This window comes from Oncorhynchus gorbuscha, linkage group LG07 (assembly GCF_021184085.1).
Source record: "Oncorhynchus gorbuscha isolate QuinsamMale2020 ecotype Even-year linkage group LG07, OgorEven_v1.0, whole genome shotgun sequence".
NCBI classification, from domain to species: domain Eukaryota; kingdom Metazoa; phylum Chordata; class Actinopteri; order Salmoniformes; family Salmonidae; genus Oncorhynchus; species Oncorhynchus gorbuscha.
Genome location: NC_060179.1, coordinates 88,788,323 through 88,804,735, shown reverse-complemented (window position 1 = coordinate 88,804,735; position 16,413 = coordinate 88,788,323). Strand labels below are relative to the sequence as shown.

Genomic DNA, 16,413 nt, shown 5'->3' with positions numbered 1-16,413 from the left:
TGATACATAGTAACCATGATCAATAGTAACCATGATCCATAGGATCCATAGTAACCATGATCCATAGTAACCATGATCCATAGGATCCATAGTAACCATGATCCATAGTAACCATGATACATAGTAACCATGATCAATAGTAACCATGATCCATAGGATCCATAGTAACCATGATCCATAGTAACCATGCTCAATAGTAACCATGATACATAGTAACCATGATCCATAGTAACCATGCTCAATAGTAACCATGATCCATAGTAACCATGATCCATAGTAACCATGATACATAGTAACCATGATCAATAGTAACCATGATCCAAAGGATCCATAGTAACCATTATCCATAGTAACCATGCTCAATAGTAACCATGATACATAGTAACCATGCTCAATAGTAACCATGATACATAGTAACCATGATCAATAGTAACCATGATCCATAGGATCCATAGTAACCATGATCCATAGTAACCATGCTCAATAGTAACCATGATCCATAGTAACCATGCTCAATAGTAACCATGATACATAGTAACCATGATCAATAGTAACCATGATCCATAGGATCCATAGTAACCATGATCCATAGTAACCATGCTCAATAGTAACCATGATACATAGTAACCATGATCCATAGTAACCATTATCCATAGTAACCATGATACATAGTAACCATGATCAATAGTAACCATGATCCATAGGATCCATAGTAACCATGATACATAGTAACCATGATCAATAGTAACCATGATCCATAGGATCCATAGTAACCATGATCCATAGTAACCATGATCCATAGGATCCATAGTAACCATGATCCATAGTAACCATGATACATAGTAACCATGATCCATAGTAACCATTATCCATAGTAACCATGATACATAGTAACCATGATCAATAGTAACCATGATCCATAGGATCCATAGTAACCATGATACATAGTAACCATGATCAATAGTAACCATGATCCATAGGATCCATAGTAACCATGATCCATAGTAACCATGATCCATAGGATCCATAGTAACCATGATCCATAGTAACCATGATACATAGTAACCATGATCAATAGTAACCATGATCCATAGGATCCATAGTAACCATGATCCATAGTAACCATGCTCAATAGTAACCATGATACATAGTAACCATGATCCATAGTAACCATGCTCAATAGTAACCATGATCCATAGTAACCATGATCCATAGTAACCATGATACATAGTAACCATGATCAATAGTAACCATGATCCAAAGGATCCATAGTAACCATTATCCATAGTAACCATGCTCAATAGTAACCATGATACATAGTAACCATGCTCAATAGTAACCATGATACATAGTAACCATGATCAATAGTAACCATGATCCATAGGATCCATAGTAACCATGATCCATAGTAACCATGCTCAATAGTAACCATGATCCATAGTAACCATGCTCAATAGTAACCATGATACATAGTAACCATGATCAATAGTAACCATGATCCATAGGATCCATAGTAACCATGATCCATAGTAACCATGCTCAATAGTAACCATGATACATAGTAACCATTATCCATAGTAACCATTATCCATAGTAACCATAATCCATATGATCCATAGAAACCATAATCCTCTGTAAACAGGATCTATAGTAACCACAATACATAGTACCCAGAATCCATAGTAACCATAATCCATAGCAACCCAACTCCTTTTGATTAAGGTGTTCAACAGGAACTCTCTCCCTTACCAAGCAATAACTGAACATATGTGAAAAGGCCAATAAGTTTTACTGTTTTGACATTAGGCCAAAGTGATATAGGTCTAGCTCAGTGGTTCGGCAGTAATTTGCCGAGGTAATTAGCATCTCTTTAGCGGCCCAGTCTATGCTGAAGAGGACATGTCACATTGTGTATGGCACCATGGTTCCCACCTTCATATCCACCACCCACCTTGCAAGCAAAACATGTATTCATGTTTTAAAGTTAATTTCCTGGAAGTCTGCTCATTTTTGTCACAGGGTGGAGAGAAAATGTTGCCGTTATATAGAAGTTTGCTGCAATTCTGCAAGTCCACTCCCGCTCCCCGGCGACGGCGGCGCTGGGCTATCATCCACCATCCTGTAACCCTACTGCATGGCTCCCAACAACGAGTCACAGCCCTGGGGACTATCCACCGTCCTGGCAACCCTCATTACTCCTCGTATGCATGGAGGAGATCCCTACAACAACAAGTCACAGCCCAGGTGGACCGGACCAGGCATCAGAACTCAGTTTGTAACCTCGTATGCATGGAGGAGATCCCTACAACAACAGTCACAGCCCAGGTGGACCGGACCAGGCATCAGAACTCAGTTTGTAACCTCGTATGCATGGAGGAGATCCCAACAACAACAGTCACAGCCCAGGTGGACCGGACCAGGCATCAGAACTCAGTTTGTAACCTCGTATGCATGGAGGAGATCCCTACAACAACAGTCACAGCCCAGGTGGACCGGACCAGGCATCAGAACTCAGTTTGTTACCTCGTATGCATGGACATCCACAGAACCAAAACAACAAGAGAAATGGCCCCATCCGTCCAGACAAAACCCCAGAGCACACAGCCCAGTCCAACCATACCCCCAACTCAGAAAAGCAATCCCTAGAACTCAAAACTCGGGAACTCAGAACCTAGAACTCAGGAATCAGAACTCACATGGTCTCTGTGTGCTCCTTGGTTAGACAGGGAGCCTGTCCATCTTCCAGGGACTGCTCAGCTCCCATTCTCCTCCTCTGCTAGATCTCCCTCAACCCCACTGTCCTCCTGCTGCGCCCCAGCCCCCTCTTCATCTACCCCTCCCCCACCTCCTCCTGGTCTGAGCTCCTCTCTGCCTCCTCTCCCACTGCCGGGAGGAGAGGAGAGCACACTTACATCCAGAGAAAAGATTTAGGACTGATTCCGTCTCTCACTCCGTCCACAGCATATGTTTTATCCTTCTCTCTCTTTCTCTGTTTAGTTTATCCTTCCTTCTTCTCTCTCCTCCTGGAATGGATCCTTGTTTTCTTCTCTCCGAGTCTCGTTGCTTCTCTCTCTCTCTCTCTCTCTGTTGTTACGGGTCCTTTTTTCACAGTCTCTCCTCTAGCCTCTCCGTCATTCTCCGTAGATGTATCTGTCTACATCACAGACTGTCTCTGTCTGTCCATGAGGTAACAACCCCAGGAGCCAAAAGCGTAGAGTGATGTAGCAGAAAGCCAAGAGAATGAATCTTCCACCGGACGGAAAAGAAACAAAAACCGGATGAGAGGGATACAATTATATTCTCTCTCTATGTCTCTCTGACACGCCTGTTTGCTGTGTAGCTGCTGCTCTCTGCCTCCTCCCCCTCTCCTCCTCTCCTCTCTCTCCTCAGCTTCCTCTGAGAGACCAGAAGCCTTTAAAATCTCAAGCAGCTTTTTACCGTCTTCTGCTCCTACGGTGCAGGGCAGCAGTGACAAGAGCTCTCTCTCTCTCTTTCCCTCCCTTGTGCCCCCCCCTCTCTCTCTCTCTCTCTCTCTCTCTCTCTCTCTCTCTCTCTCTCTCTCTCTCTCTCTCTCTCTCCCTTGTGCCCCCTCCCTCTCCTTGTGCCTCTCCTCTCTCTCTCTCTCTCTCTCTCTCTCTCTCTCTCTCTCTCTCTCTCTCTCTCTCTCTCTCTCTCTCTCTCTCTCTCTCTCTCTCTCTCTCTCTCTCTCTCTCTCTCTCTCTCTCTCTCTCTCTCTCTTTCCCTCCCTTGTGCCCCCCCTCTCTCGCTCTCTCTCCTCTCTTTCTTTCTCCTGTCAGAATAAGGACATATCATGTCATTGTGTGTGTGTCCCTCCTTTTCACACAATGGAAGCTTCCAGCTCAGCTCCAGTGTGGCTAACCAGAGGTAAAGAATGGAGCCTGAGAAAGTAGAGCTATTATAACCTCTCTCTCTCTCTCTCTCTCTCTGTCTCTCTGTCTCTCTGTCTCTCTCTCTCTCTCTCTCTCTCTCTCTCTCTCTCTCTCTCTCTCTCTCTCTCTCTCTCTCTCTCTCTCTCTCTCTCTCTCTCTCCTCCCTCCCTCCTCTCTCTTTCTCTCCCTCCCTCCCCCACCTCCTCCCTACTTCCCCTCCTCACCACCTCCCCTTCCCCACCTCCTCTATCCTCCCTCCCACCCCACCTCCTCTGTTTCTCTCTCTCCCTAACTCTCTATAATGCTCATGTGAACTCTGTCTATATCAATCACACAAATGACAATTACGACTCTCGTCCTCCAATAACCTTTTCTATCAATTTTTTAAAATGCATCAAACATTTGCCAACAGCCTCAAATGACATCACTTCCACCAGGTGTGGCTGCTAGGTTATGGACATAAATGTAGCATCACCACATGTGATGTCTGTTTCCTTTCTTGTTGATCAGCGATTCCAAAGGAGCCCAACCCTGTCTCAGTCATCTCATCTCTAGCCACTCGGCTGGATCCCTAGGGACCAGGGCTGTTTTAGGTGGAGATCTCTCGGTCTCAGTCATCTCATCTCTAGCCACTCGGCTGGATCCCTAGGGACCAGGGCTGTTTTAGGTGGAGATCTCTCGGTCTCAGTCATCTCATCTCTAGCCACTCGGCTGGATCCCTCAGGGCTGTTTTAGGTGGAGATCTCTCGGTCTCAGTCATCTCATCTCTAGCCACTCGGCTGGATCCCTAGGGACCAGGGCTGTTTTAGGTGGAGATCTCTCGGTCTCAGTCATCTCATCTCTAGCCACTCGGCTGGATCCCTAGGGACCAGGGCTGTTTTAGGTGGAGATCTCTCGGTCTCAGTCATCTCATCTCTAGCCACTCGGCTGGATCCCTAGGGACCAGGGCTGTTTTAGGTGGAGATCTCTCGGTCTCAGTCATCTCATCTCTAGCCACTCGGCTGGATCCCTAGGGACCAGGGCTGTTTTAGGTGGAGATCTCTCGGTCTCAGTCATCTCATCTCTAGCCACTCGGCTGGATCCCTAGGGACCAGGGCTGCTTTAGTGGAGATCTAATTTACTGGCACTCTATCTGTCTCACCACTACCATACATCAGAGACTGAAGATTAAATTGTGCGTGAGCAATGGGACATTAGACTGGTGGAAATCTATCCTTTTGTCTGATGAGTCCAAATTTGATATTTTAGGTGAACGGATAATCTTCTCATGCGTGGTTCCCACCGTGAAGCATGGAGGAGGAGGAGGTGTGATTGTGCTTTGCTGGTGACACTGTCAGTGATTTATTTAGAATTCAAGGCACACATAACCAGCATGGCTACCACAGCATTCTGCAGCTAAACGCCATCCAATCTGGTTTATGCTTAGTGGGACTAATATTTGACTATCATTTGTTTTTCAACAGGACAATGACCCAACACACCTCCTGGCTGTGTAAGGGCTATTTGACCAGGGAGAGTAGTGGAGTGCTGCATCAGATGACCTGGCCTCCACAATCACCCGACCTCAACCCAATTGAGATGAGTTGGACAGCAGAGTGAAGGAAAAGCAGTCAAGAAGTGCTCAGCATATGTGGGAACTCCACTAAAAAACTCCTCTAAAATATTAAATATATTTTGATTTGTTTAACACTTTTTGGTTACTATGTGATATTTCATAGTTGTGATGTTTTCACTATTATTCTACAATGTAGAAAATAATTTTAAAAATAAAGAAAAAAATAAATGAAAAAAATAAAAACCCTGGAATGAGTAGATGTAGTTACTATCTTGTCTCATCGCTACAACTCCCGTACGGGCTCGGGAGAGACGGAGGTCGAGAGCCATGCATCCTCCGATAGCTCTGACTATGACTCTGACTAGGACTCTGACAATGACTCTAGCTATGACTCGGACTCTACCTCTGACTATGACTCTAGCTATGACTCTGACAATGACTCTAGCTATGACTCTGACTCTAGCTATGACTCTGACAATGACTCTAGCTATGACTCTGACAATGACTCTAGCTATGACTCTGACTCTAGCTATAACTCTGACTCTAGCTATGACTCTGACTATGACTCTAGCTATGACTCCGACTATGACTCTAGCTATGACTCTGACTCTAGCTATGACTCTGACTATGACTCTAGCTCTGACTCTGACTATGACTCTAGCTATGACTCTGACTATGACTCTAGCTCTGACTATGACTCTGACTCTAGCTCTGACTATGACTCTGACTCTAGCTCTGACTATGACTCTGACTAGGACTCTGACAATGACTCTAGCTATGACACGGACTCTAGCTATGACTCTGACTATGACTCTAGCTAAGACTCTGACAATGACTCTAGCTAAGACTCTGACAATGACTCTAGCTATGACTCGGACTCTAGCTATGACTCGGACTCTAGCTATGACTCGGACTCTAGCTATGACTCTAGCTCTGACTATGACTCTAGCGATGACTCTGACTCTAGCGATGACTCTGACTCTAGCTATGACTGTGACAATGACTCTAGCTATGACTCGGACTCTAGCTATGACTCGGACTCTAGCTATGACTCTGACTCTAGCTATGACTCGGACTCGAGCTATGATTCAGACTCTAGCTATGACTCAGACTCTAGCTTATGACTCTAGCTCTGACTATGACTCTGACTCTAGCTATGACAAACTGATACAGAACAGATTGTTGTTGTACACAAAGGGAAATGGTGCAGTACACAAACAGAGCTCTATGGTCCTGATGGGATTGTCACTGTCAGTCGATAGTTCACAGCCCGAGGGCAACGATCTAGTGGTCACTACCAGAAACACACAACTGAAGAGAAATCATTGATCCACAAACAGACCCATTTTACAGTAATTAAGCTAAATAGGTCACGAAAGACAGAGGATAGAAACAAAACAGTCAAAAATATAGAAACACTCAGAGAGTAGGCAGCACCACTCAGGTCCCTCACACACTCTCAGAGAGTAGGCAGCACCACGCAGGTCCCTCACACACTCTCAGAGAGTAGGCAGCACCACTCAGGTCCCTCACACACTCTCAGAGAGTAGGCAGCACCACTCAGGTCCCTCACACACTCTCAGAGAGTAGGCAGCACCACTCAGGTCCCTCACACACTCTCAGAGAGTAGGCAGCACCACTCAGGTCCCTCACACTCTCAGAGAGTAGGCAGCACCACTCAGGTCCCTCACACACTCTCAGAGAGTAGGCAGCACCACTCAGGTCCCTCACACACTCTCAGAGAGTAGGCAGCACCACCCTCAGGTCCCCACTCACACACTCTCAGAGAGTAGGCAGCACCACTCAGGTCCCTCACACACTCTCAGAGAGTAGGCAGCACCACTCAGGTCCCTCACACACTCAGGTCAGCACCACTCAGGTCCCTCACACACTCTCAGAGAGTAGGCAGCACCACTCAGGTCCCTCACACACTCTCAGAGAGTAGGCAGCACCACCCTCACACACTCTCAGGTCCCCCTCACACACTCTCAGAGAGTAGGCAGCACCACTCAGGTCCCTCACACACTCTCAGAGAGTAGGCAGCACCACTCAGGTCCCTCACACACTCTCAGAGAGTAGGCAGCACCACTCAGGTCCCTCACACACTCTCAGAGAGTAGGCAGCACCACTCAGGTCCCTCACACACTCTCAGAGAGTAGGCAGCACCACTCAGGTCCCTCACACACTCTCAGAGAGTAGGCAGCACCACTCAGGTCCCTCACACACTCTCAGAGAGTAGGCAGCACCACTCAGGTCCCTCACACACTCTCAGAGAGTAGGCAACATCACTCAGGTCCCTCACACACTCTCAGAGAGTAGGCAGCATCACTCAGGTCCCTCACACACTCTCAGAGAGTAGGCAGCACCACGCAAGTCCCTCACACACTCTCAGAGAGTAGGCAGCATCACTCAGATCTTCTGCTAGCCCCTCAGCACAGATCGAGGAAGTTATAAATGTTTCAAGCGAGGCAGGGAAGAGGACGTTATTTCTATAGCAGGTGTTTGTGAAAGATTCATAACCTTGGTGTGCATGGTGAATGTAGGTCACTGGAGTCCCTGTGATTTAACAGCAGATGTACAGAGTTGGTTGTTAGTCTATACCAGGGCCAGGTTGGAAGAGAGCCTATGGTTGCTTAGAGTCCTATATGGATAATAACTGACTGCCAACAGCATACCACCCTGCAACCAGCAGCATACCACCCTGCATACCACCCAGCATACCACCTTGCAACCAGCAGCATACCACCCTGCAACCAGCAGCATACCACCCTGCAACCAGGAGCAGACCACCCTGCATACCACCCAGCAAACAGCAGCATACCACCTTGCAACCAGCAGCATACCACCCTGCAACCAGCAGCAAACCACCCTGCAACCAGCAGCATACCACCCTGCAACCAGGAGCAGTCCACCCTGCAACCAGCAGCATATCACCCTGCATACCACCCAGCATACCACCCTGCAACCAGGAGCAGACCACCTTGCAACCAGCAGCATACCACCCTGCAACCAGCAGCATACCACCCTGCAACCAGCAGCATACCACCCTGCAACCAGCAGCATACCACCCTGCAACCAGCAGCAGACCACCCTGAACCAGCAGCATACCACCCTGCAACCAGCAGCATACCACCCTGCAACCAGCAGCATACCGCCCTGCAACCAGCAGCATACCGCCCTGCAACCAGCAGCATACCACCCTGCAACGAGCAGCACACCACCCTGAACCAGCAGCATACCACCCTGCATACCACCCAGCATACCACCCTGCAACCAGCAGCAAACCACCCTGCAACCAGGAGCAGACCACCCTGCAACCAGCAGCATACCACCCTGCAACCAGCAGCATACCACCCTGCATACCACCCTGCAACCAGCAGCATACTGTCTATACTGTCTATACACACCATCCTATATAACTACTGTCTATACTGTCTATACACACCATCCTATATAACTACTGTCTATACACACCATCCTATATAACTACTGTCTATACACACCATCCTATATAACTACTGTCTATACACACCATCCTATATAACTACTGTCTATGCACACCTCCCTATATAACTACTGTCTATACACACCATCCTATATAACTACTGTCTATACTGTCTATACACACCATCCTCTATAACTACTGTCTATACACACCATCCTATATAACTACTGTCTATACACACCATCCTATATAACTACTGTCTATACACACCATCCTATATAACTACTGTCTATACACACCATCCTATATAACTACTGTCTATACACACAATCCTATATAACTACTGTCTATACACACCATCCTATATAACTACTGTCTATACACACCATCCTATATAACTACTGTCTATACACACCATCCTATATAACTACTGTCTATGCACCATCCTATATAACTACTGTCTATACACACCATCCTATATAACTACTGTCTATACACCATCCTATATAACTACTGTCTACACACACCATCCTATATAACTACTGTCTATACACACCATCCTATATAACTACTGTCTATACACACCATCCTATATAACTACTGTCTATACACCATCCTGTTATAACTACTGTCTATACACACCATCCTATATAACTACTGTCTATACACACCATCCTATATAACTACTGTCTATACTGTCTATACACACCATCCTATATAACTACTGTCTATACACACCATCCTATATAACTACTGTCTATACACACTATCCTATATAACTACTGTCTATACACACCATCCTATATAACTACTGTCTATACTGTCTATACACACCATCCTATATAACTACTGTCTATACTGTCTATACACACCATCCTATATAACTACTGTCTATACACACCATCCTATATAACTACTGTCTATACACACCATCCTATATAACTACTGTCTATGCACTATCCTATATAACTACTGTCTATACACACCATCCTATATAACTACTGTCTATACTGTCTATACACACCATCCTATATAACTACTGTCTATACACACCATCCTATATAACTACTGTCTATACACACCATCCTATATAACTACTGTCTATACACACCATCCTATATAACTACTGTCTATACTGTCTATACACACCATCCTATATAACTACTGTCTATACTGTCTATACACACCATCCTATATAACTACTGTCTATACACACCATCCTATATAACTACTGTCTATACTGTCTATACACACCATCCTATATAACTACTGTCTAGACACACCATCCTATATAACTACTGTCTATACACACCATCCTATGTAACTACTGTCTATACACACCATCCTATATAACTACTGTCTATACACACCATCCTATATAACTACTGTCTATACACACCATCCTATATAACTACTGTCTATACTGTCTATACACACCATCCTATATAACTACTGTCTATACACACCATCCTATATAACTACTGTCTATACACACCATCCTATATAACTACTGTCTACACACCATCCTATTATAGCGTTGCTGCAAATATATGTTCAGGTCTCTCTAGAGATGTCGGATCGGGTTCAAATCTATAATCTGGCTGGGCCACTAAAGGACATTCAGAGACTTGTCCCGACTCCTGCGTTGTATTAGGCTTTGTGCTTAGAGTCATTGTCCTGTTAGAAGGTGAACTTTTGCCCCAGTCTGAGGTCCTGAGCGCCTTGGAGTAGCTTTTCATCAAGGTTCTTTCTGTGCTCTGTGCCGTTCATCTTTCCCTCGATCCTGACTAGTCTCCCAGACCCCACCGCTGAAAAACATCCCCACAGCATGATGTTGGCCTATAGGCCTGATTGGTGGAGTGCTGCAGAGATGGTTGTCCTTCTGGAAGGTTCTATCATCTCCACAGAGGAACTCTGGAGCTCTGTCTGAGTGACCAACGGGTTCTTGGTCACCTCCCTGACCAAGGCCCTTCTCCCCCGATTGCTCAGTTTGACTGGGTGGCCAGCTCTAGGAAGAGTCTTGTTTACATTTACATTTAAGTCATTTAGCAGACGCTCTTATCCAGAGCGACTTACAAATTGGTGCATTCACCTTATGACATTCAGTGGAACAGCCACTTTACAATAGTGCATCTAAATCTTAAAGGGGGGGGTGAGAAGGATTATTGTTGGTTCCGAACTTCTTACATTAAGAATGATGGAGGCCACTGTGTTCTTGGGGACCTTTAATGCTGCAGAGATTTTTTGGTACCCTTCCCCAGATTTGCGCCTCGACACGATCCTGTCTCGGAGCTCTACGGACAATTTCCTTCGACCTCATGGCTTGGTTGTTGCTCTGACATGCATTGTCAACTGTAAGACCTTATGTAGACAGGTGTTTGCCTTTCCAAATCATGTCCAATCAACTGACTTTACCGCAGGTGGAATCCAATCAAGTTGTAGAAACATTTCAAGGATGATCAATGGAAACAGGACCTGAACTCAAGTGTCTGAATACTAATGTAAATAACGTATTCCTGTTTTTTTTATTTTTAATAACAAGAATTTCTAAAAACCTGTTTTATGTTTTGTCATTATGGGGTATTGTGTGTAGATTGATTAGGAACATTGTTTATTTAATCAATTTGTATCCACACTACATGACCAAAGGTATGTGGACATCTGCTCGTCAACATCTCATTCCAAAACCATGGGCATTAATATGGAGTTGGTCCCCCCTTTGCTGCTATAACAGCCTCCACTCTTCTGGGAAGGCTTTCCACTAGATGTTGGAACATTGCTGCTATAACAGCCTCCTCCACTCTTCTGGGAAGGCGTTCCACTAGATGTTGGAACATTGCTGCTATAACAGCCTCCACTCTTCTGGGAAGGCTTTCCACTAGATGTTGGAACATTGCTGCTATAATAGCATCCACTCTTCTGGGAAGGTTTTCCACTAGATGTTGGAACATTGCTGCTGTCATGCAGGTGAAAGAGGACCCAAAAGCGACTTAACAGAAACAGAGTTTATTTAAATCCAAACAGGGAATAACAAAAATCCTCTAGTCTGTAGAGGGGAATAACTAGAGAAGCGGCCACAGACTGCAGGTCGCTTCGGGTAGGCGCAGGCCGTAGTTGATAGAGCCACCTGCTCACACGCAGCATCTGATGAAGGCAAAAAACACGACAGGACAGGGCGAAACACAATCACAGCATGGTGAATACAAAACAAGGAACCGACGGGACAGGAACGGATCACAAAGGAATAAATAGGGACTCTAATCAGGGAAAGGATCGGGAACAGGTGTGGGAAGACTAAATGATGATTAGGGGAATAGGAACAGCTGGGAGCAGGAACGGAACGATAGAGAGAAGAGAGAGCGAGAGAGTGAGAGAGGGAGGGGGAGAGAGAGGGATAGAAGGAGGGAAAGAACCAAATAAGACCAGCAGAGGGAAACGAATAGCATGGGGAGCACAGGGACAAGACATGATAATAAATGACAAACATGACAGTACCCCCACTCACCGAGCGCCTCCTGGCGCACTCGAGGAGGAATCCTGGCGGCAACGGAGGAAATCATCGATGAGTGAACGGTCCAGCACGTCCCGAGACGGAACCCAACTCCTCTCCTCAGGACCGTAACCCTCCCAATCCACTAGGTATTGGTGACCCCGTCCCCGAGAACGCATGTCCATGATCTTATGTACCTTGTAAATAGGTGCGCTCTCGACAAGGACGGGAGGGGGGGAGGGAAGACGAACGGGGGTGCGAAGAAAGGGCTTAACACAGGAGACATGGAAGACAGGATGGACGCGACGAAGATGTCGCGGAAGAAGCAGTCGCACAGCGACAGGATTGACGACCTGGGAGACACGGAACGGACCAATGAACCGCGGAGTCAACTTACGAGAAGCTGTCGTAAGAGGAAGGTTGCGAGTGGAAAGCCACACTCTCTGGCCGCAACAATACCTTGGACTCTTAATCCTGCGTTTATTGGCGGCTCTCACCGTCTGTGCCCTGTAACGGCAAAGTGCAGACCTCACCCTCCTCCAGGTGCGCTCACAACGTTGGACAAACGCTTGAGCGGAGGGAACGCTGGACTCGGCAAGCTGGGATGAGAACAGAGGAGGCTGGTAACCCAGACTACTCTGAAACGGAGATAACCCGGTAGCAGACGAAGGAAGCGAATTGTGAGCGTATTCTGCCCAGGGGAGCTGTTCTGCCCAAGACGCAGGGTTTCTGAAAGAAAGGCTGCGTAGTATGCGACCAATCGTCTGATTGGCCCTCTCTGCTTGACCGTTAGACTGGGGATGAAACCCGGAAGAGAGACTGACGGACGCACCAATCAAACGACAGAACTCCCTCCAAAACTGTGACGTGAATTGCGGGCCTCTGTCTGAAACGGCGTCTAACGGGAGGCCATGAATTCTGAATACATTCTCAATAATGATTTGTGCCGTCTCCTTAGCGGAAGGAAGTTTAGCGAGGGAATGAAATGTGCCGCCTTAGAGAACCTATCGACAACCGTCAGAATCACAGTCTTCCCCGCAGACAAAGGCAGACCGGTAATGAAGTCTAAGGCAATGTGAGACCATGGTCGAGAAGGAATGGGAGCGGTCTGAGACGACCGGCAGGAGGAGAGTTACCCGACTTAGTCTGCGCGCAGTCCGAACAAGCAGCCACGAAACGGCGCGTGTCACGCTCCTGAGTCGGCCACCAAAAGCGCTGGCGAATAGACGCAAGAGTGCCTCGAACACCGGGATGACCAGCTAACTTGGCAGAGTGAGCCCACTGAAGAACAGCCAGACGAGTGGAAACAGGAACGAAAAGGAGGTTACTAGGACAAGCGCGCGGCGACGCAGTGTGCGTGAGTGCTTGCTTAACCTGTCTTTCAATTCCCCAGACTGTTAACCCGACAACACGCCCATAAGGAAGAATCCCCTCGGGATCAGTAGAAGCCACAGAAGAACTAAACAGACGGGATAAGGCATCAGGCTTGGTGTTCTTGCTACCCGGACGGTAAGAAATCACAAACTCGAAACGAGCGAAAAACAACGCCCAACGAGCTTGACGGGCATTAAGTCGTTTGGCAGAACGGATGTACTCAAGGTTCTTATGGTCTGTCCAAACGACAAAAGGAACGGTCGCCCCCTCCAACCACTGTCGCCATTCGCCTAGGGCTAAGCGGATGGCGAGCAGTTCACGGTTACCCACATCATAGTTGCGCTCAGATGGCGACAGGCGATGAGAAAAATAAGCGCAAGGATGAACCTTATCGTCAGACTGGAAGCGCTGGGATAGAATGGCTCCCACGCCTACCTCTGAAGCGTCAACCTCGACAATGAATTGTCTAGTGACGTCAGGAGTAACGAGGATAGGAGCGGACGTAAAACGTTCTTTTAGAAGATCAAAAGCTCCTGGGCGGAACCGGACCACTTAAAACACGTCTTGACAGAAGTAAGAGCTGTGAGAGGGGCAGCAACTTGACCGAAATTACGAATGAAACGCCGATAGAAATTAGCGAAACCTAAAAAGCGCTGCAACTCGACACGTGACCTTGGAACGGGCCAATCACTGACAGCTTGGACCTTAGCGGAATCCATCTGAATGCCTTCAGCGGAAATAACGGAACCGAGAAAAGTAACGGAGGAGACATGAAAAGAGCACTTCTCAGCCTTTACGTAGAGACAATTCTCTAAAAGGCGCTGTAGAACACGTCGAACGTGCTGAACATGAATCTCGAGTGACGGAGAAAAAAATCAGGATATCGTCAAGATAGACAAAAACAAAAATGTTCAGCATGTCTCTCAGAACATCATTAACTAATGCCTGAAAAACAGCTGGCGCATTGGCGAGACCGAACGGCAGAACCCGGTACTCAAAATGCCCTAACGGAGTGTTAAACGCCGTTTTCCACTCGTCCCCTCTCTGATGCGCACGAGATGGTAAGCGTTACGAAGGTCCAACTTAGTAAAGCACCTGGCTCCCTGCAGAATCTCGAAGGCTGATGACATAAGGGGAAGCGGATAACGATTCTTAACCGTTATGTCATTCAGCCCTCGATAATCCACGCAGGGGCGCAGAGTACCGTCCTTCTTCTTAACAAAAAGAACCCCGCCCCGGCCGGAGAAGAAGAAGGCACTATGGTACCGGCGTCAAGAGACACAGACAAATAATCCTCGAGAGCCTTACGTTCGGGAGCCGACAGAGAGTATAGTCTACCTCGAGGAGGAGTGGTCCCCGGAAGGAGATCAATACTACAATCATACGACCGGTGAGGAGGAAGGGAGTTGGCTCGGGACCGACTGAAGACCGTGCGCAGATCATGATATTCCTCCGGCACTCCTGTCAAATCGCCAGGTTCCTCCTGAGAAGTAGGGACAGAAGAAACGGGAGGGATGGCAGACATTAAACACTTCACATGACAAGAAACGTTCCAGGATAGGATAGAATTACTAGACCAATTAATAGAAGGATTATGACATACTAGCCAGGGATGACCCAAAACAACAGGTGTAAACGGTGAACGGAAAATCAAAAAAGAAATAGTCTCACTGTGGTTACCAGATACTGTGAGGGTTAAAGGTAGTGTCTCAAATCTGATACTGGGAAGATGACTACCATCTAAGGCGAACATGGGCGTAGGCTTATCTAACTCTCTGAAAGGAATGTCATGTTTCCGAACCCATGCTTCGTCCATGAAACAACCCTCAGCCCCAGAGTCTATCAAGGCACTACATGTAGCACCCGAACCGGTCCAGCGTAGGTGGACCGACAAAGTAGTACAGGACCTTGATGGAGAGACTTGAGTAGTTGCGCTCACCTGTAGCCCTCCGCTTACAGATGAGCTCTGGCTTTACTGGACATGAATTAACAAAATGTCCAGCAACTCCGCAATAGAGGCACAGGCGGTTGGTGATCCTCCGTTCCCTCTCCTTATTCGAGATGCGAATCCCTCCCAGCTGCATGGGCTCAGTCTCAAAGCCAGAGGAGGGAGATGGTTGCGATGCGGAGCAGGGAAACACCGTTGATGCGAGCTCTCTTCCACGAGCCCGGTGACGAAGATCTACCCGTCGTTCTATGCGGATGGCGAGAGCAATCAAAGAGTCCACATCTGAAGGAACCTCCCGGGAGAGAATCTCATCCTTAACCACTGCGTGGAGTCCCTCCAGAAAACGAGCGAGCAGCGCCGGCTCGTTCCACTCACTAGAGGCAGCAAGAGTGCGAAACTCAATGGAATAATCCGTTATGGACCGTTCACCTTGGCATAAGGAAGCCAGGGCCCTAGAAGCCTCCCCACCAAAAACTGAACGGTCAAAAACCCGAATCATCTCCTCTTTAAAGTTCTGGAATTTGTTAGAGCAATCAGCCCTTGCCTCCCAGATAGCTGTGCCCCATTCTCGAGCCCGGCCAGTAAGGAGTGAAATGACGTAAGCAACCCGAGCTCTCTCTCTAGAGTATGTGTTGGGTTGGAGAGAGAACACAATCTCACACTGCGTGAGAAAGGAGCGGCACTCAGTGGGCTGCCCGGAGTAGCAAGGTG

At 47.1% G+C, this 16,413-nt stretch overlaps 1 protein-coding gene across 4 annotated transcripts in view; it reads right to left on the bottom strand.

Annotated features, from left to right (window-relative positions):
• LOC124039407 (transforming acidic coiled-coil-containing protein 2-like) overlaps positions 1 to 16,413 on the bottom strand; it is a 104,323-nt gene that overhangs the window by 77,237 nt on the left and 10,673 nt on the right. For 3 of the 4 annotated variants that reach the window (XM_046355372.1, XM_046355373.1, XM_046355374.1), the window contains exon 1: positions 2,697 to 2,822. The exons of the other annotated variant lie outside the window; for it this stretch is intronic. In XM_046355372.1, the coding sequence (XP_046211328.1) occupies positions 2,697 to 2,764 (68 nt within the window). In that variant the 5' untranslated portion in view covers positions 2,765 to 2,822. Of the gene's footprint in view, positions 1 to 2,696; positions 2,823 to 16,413 lie in introns of those variants that run through there. 4 annotated transcript variants of the gene reach the window in all.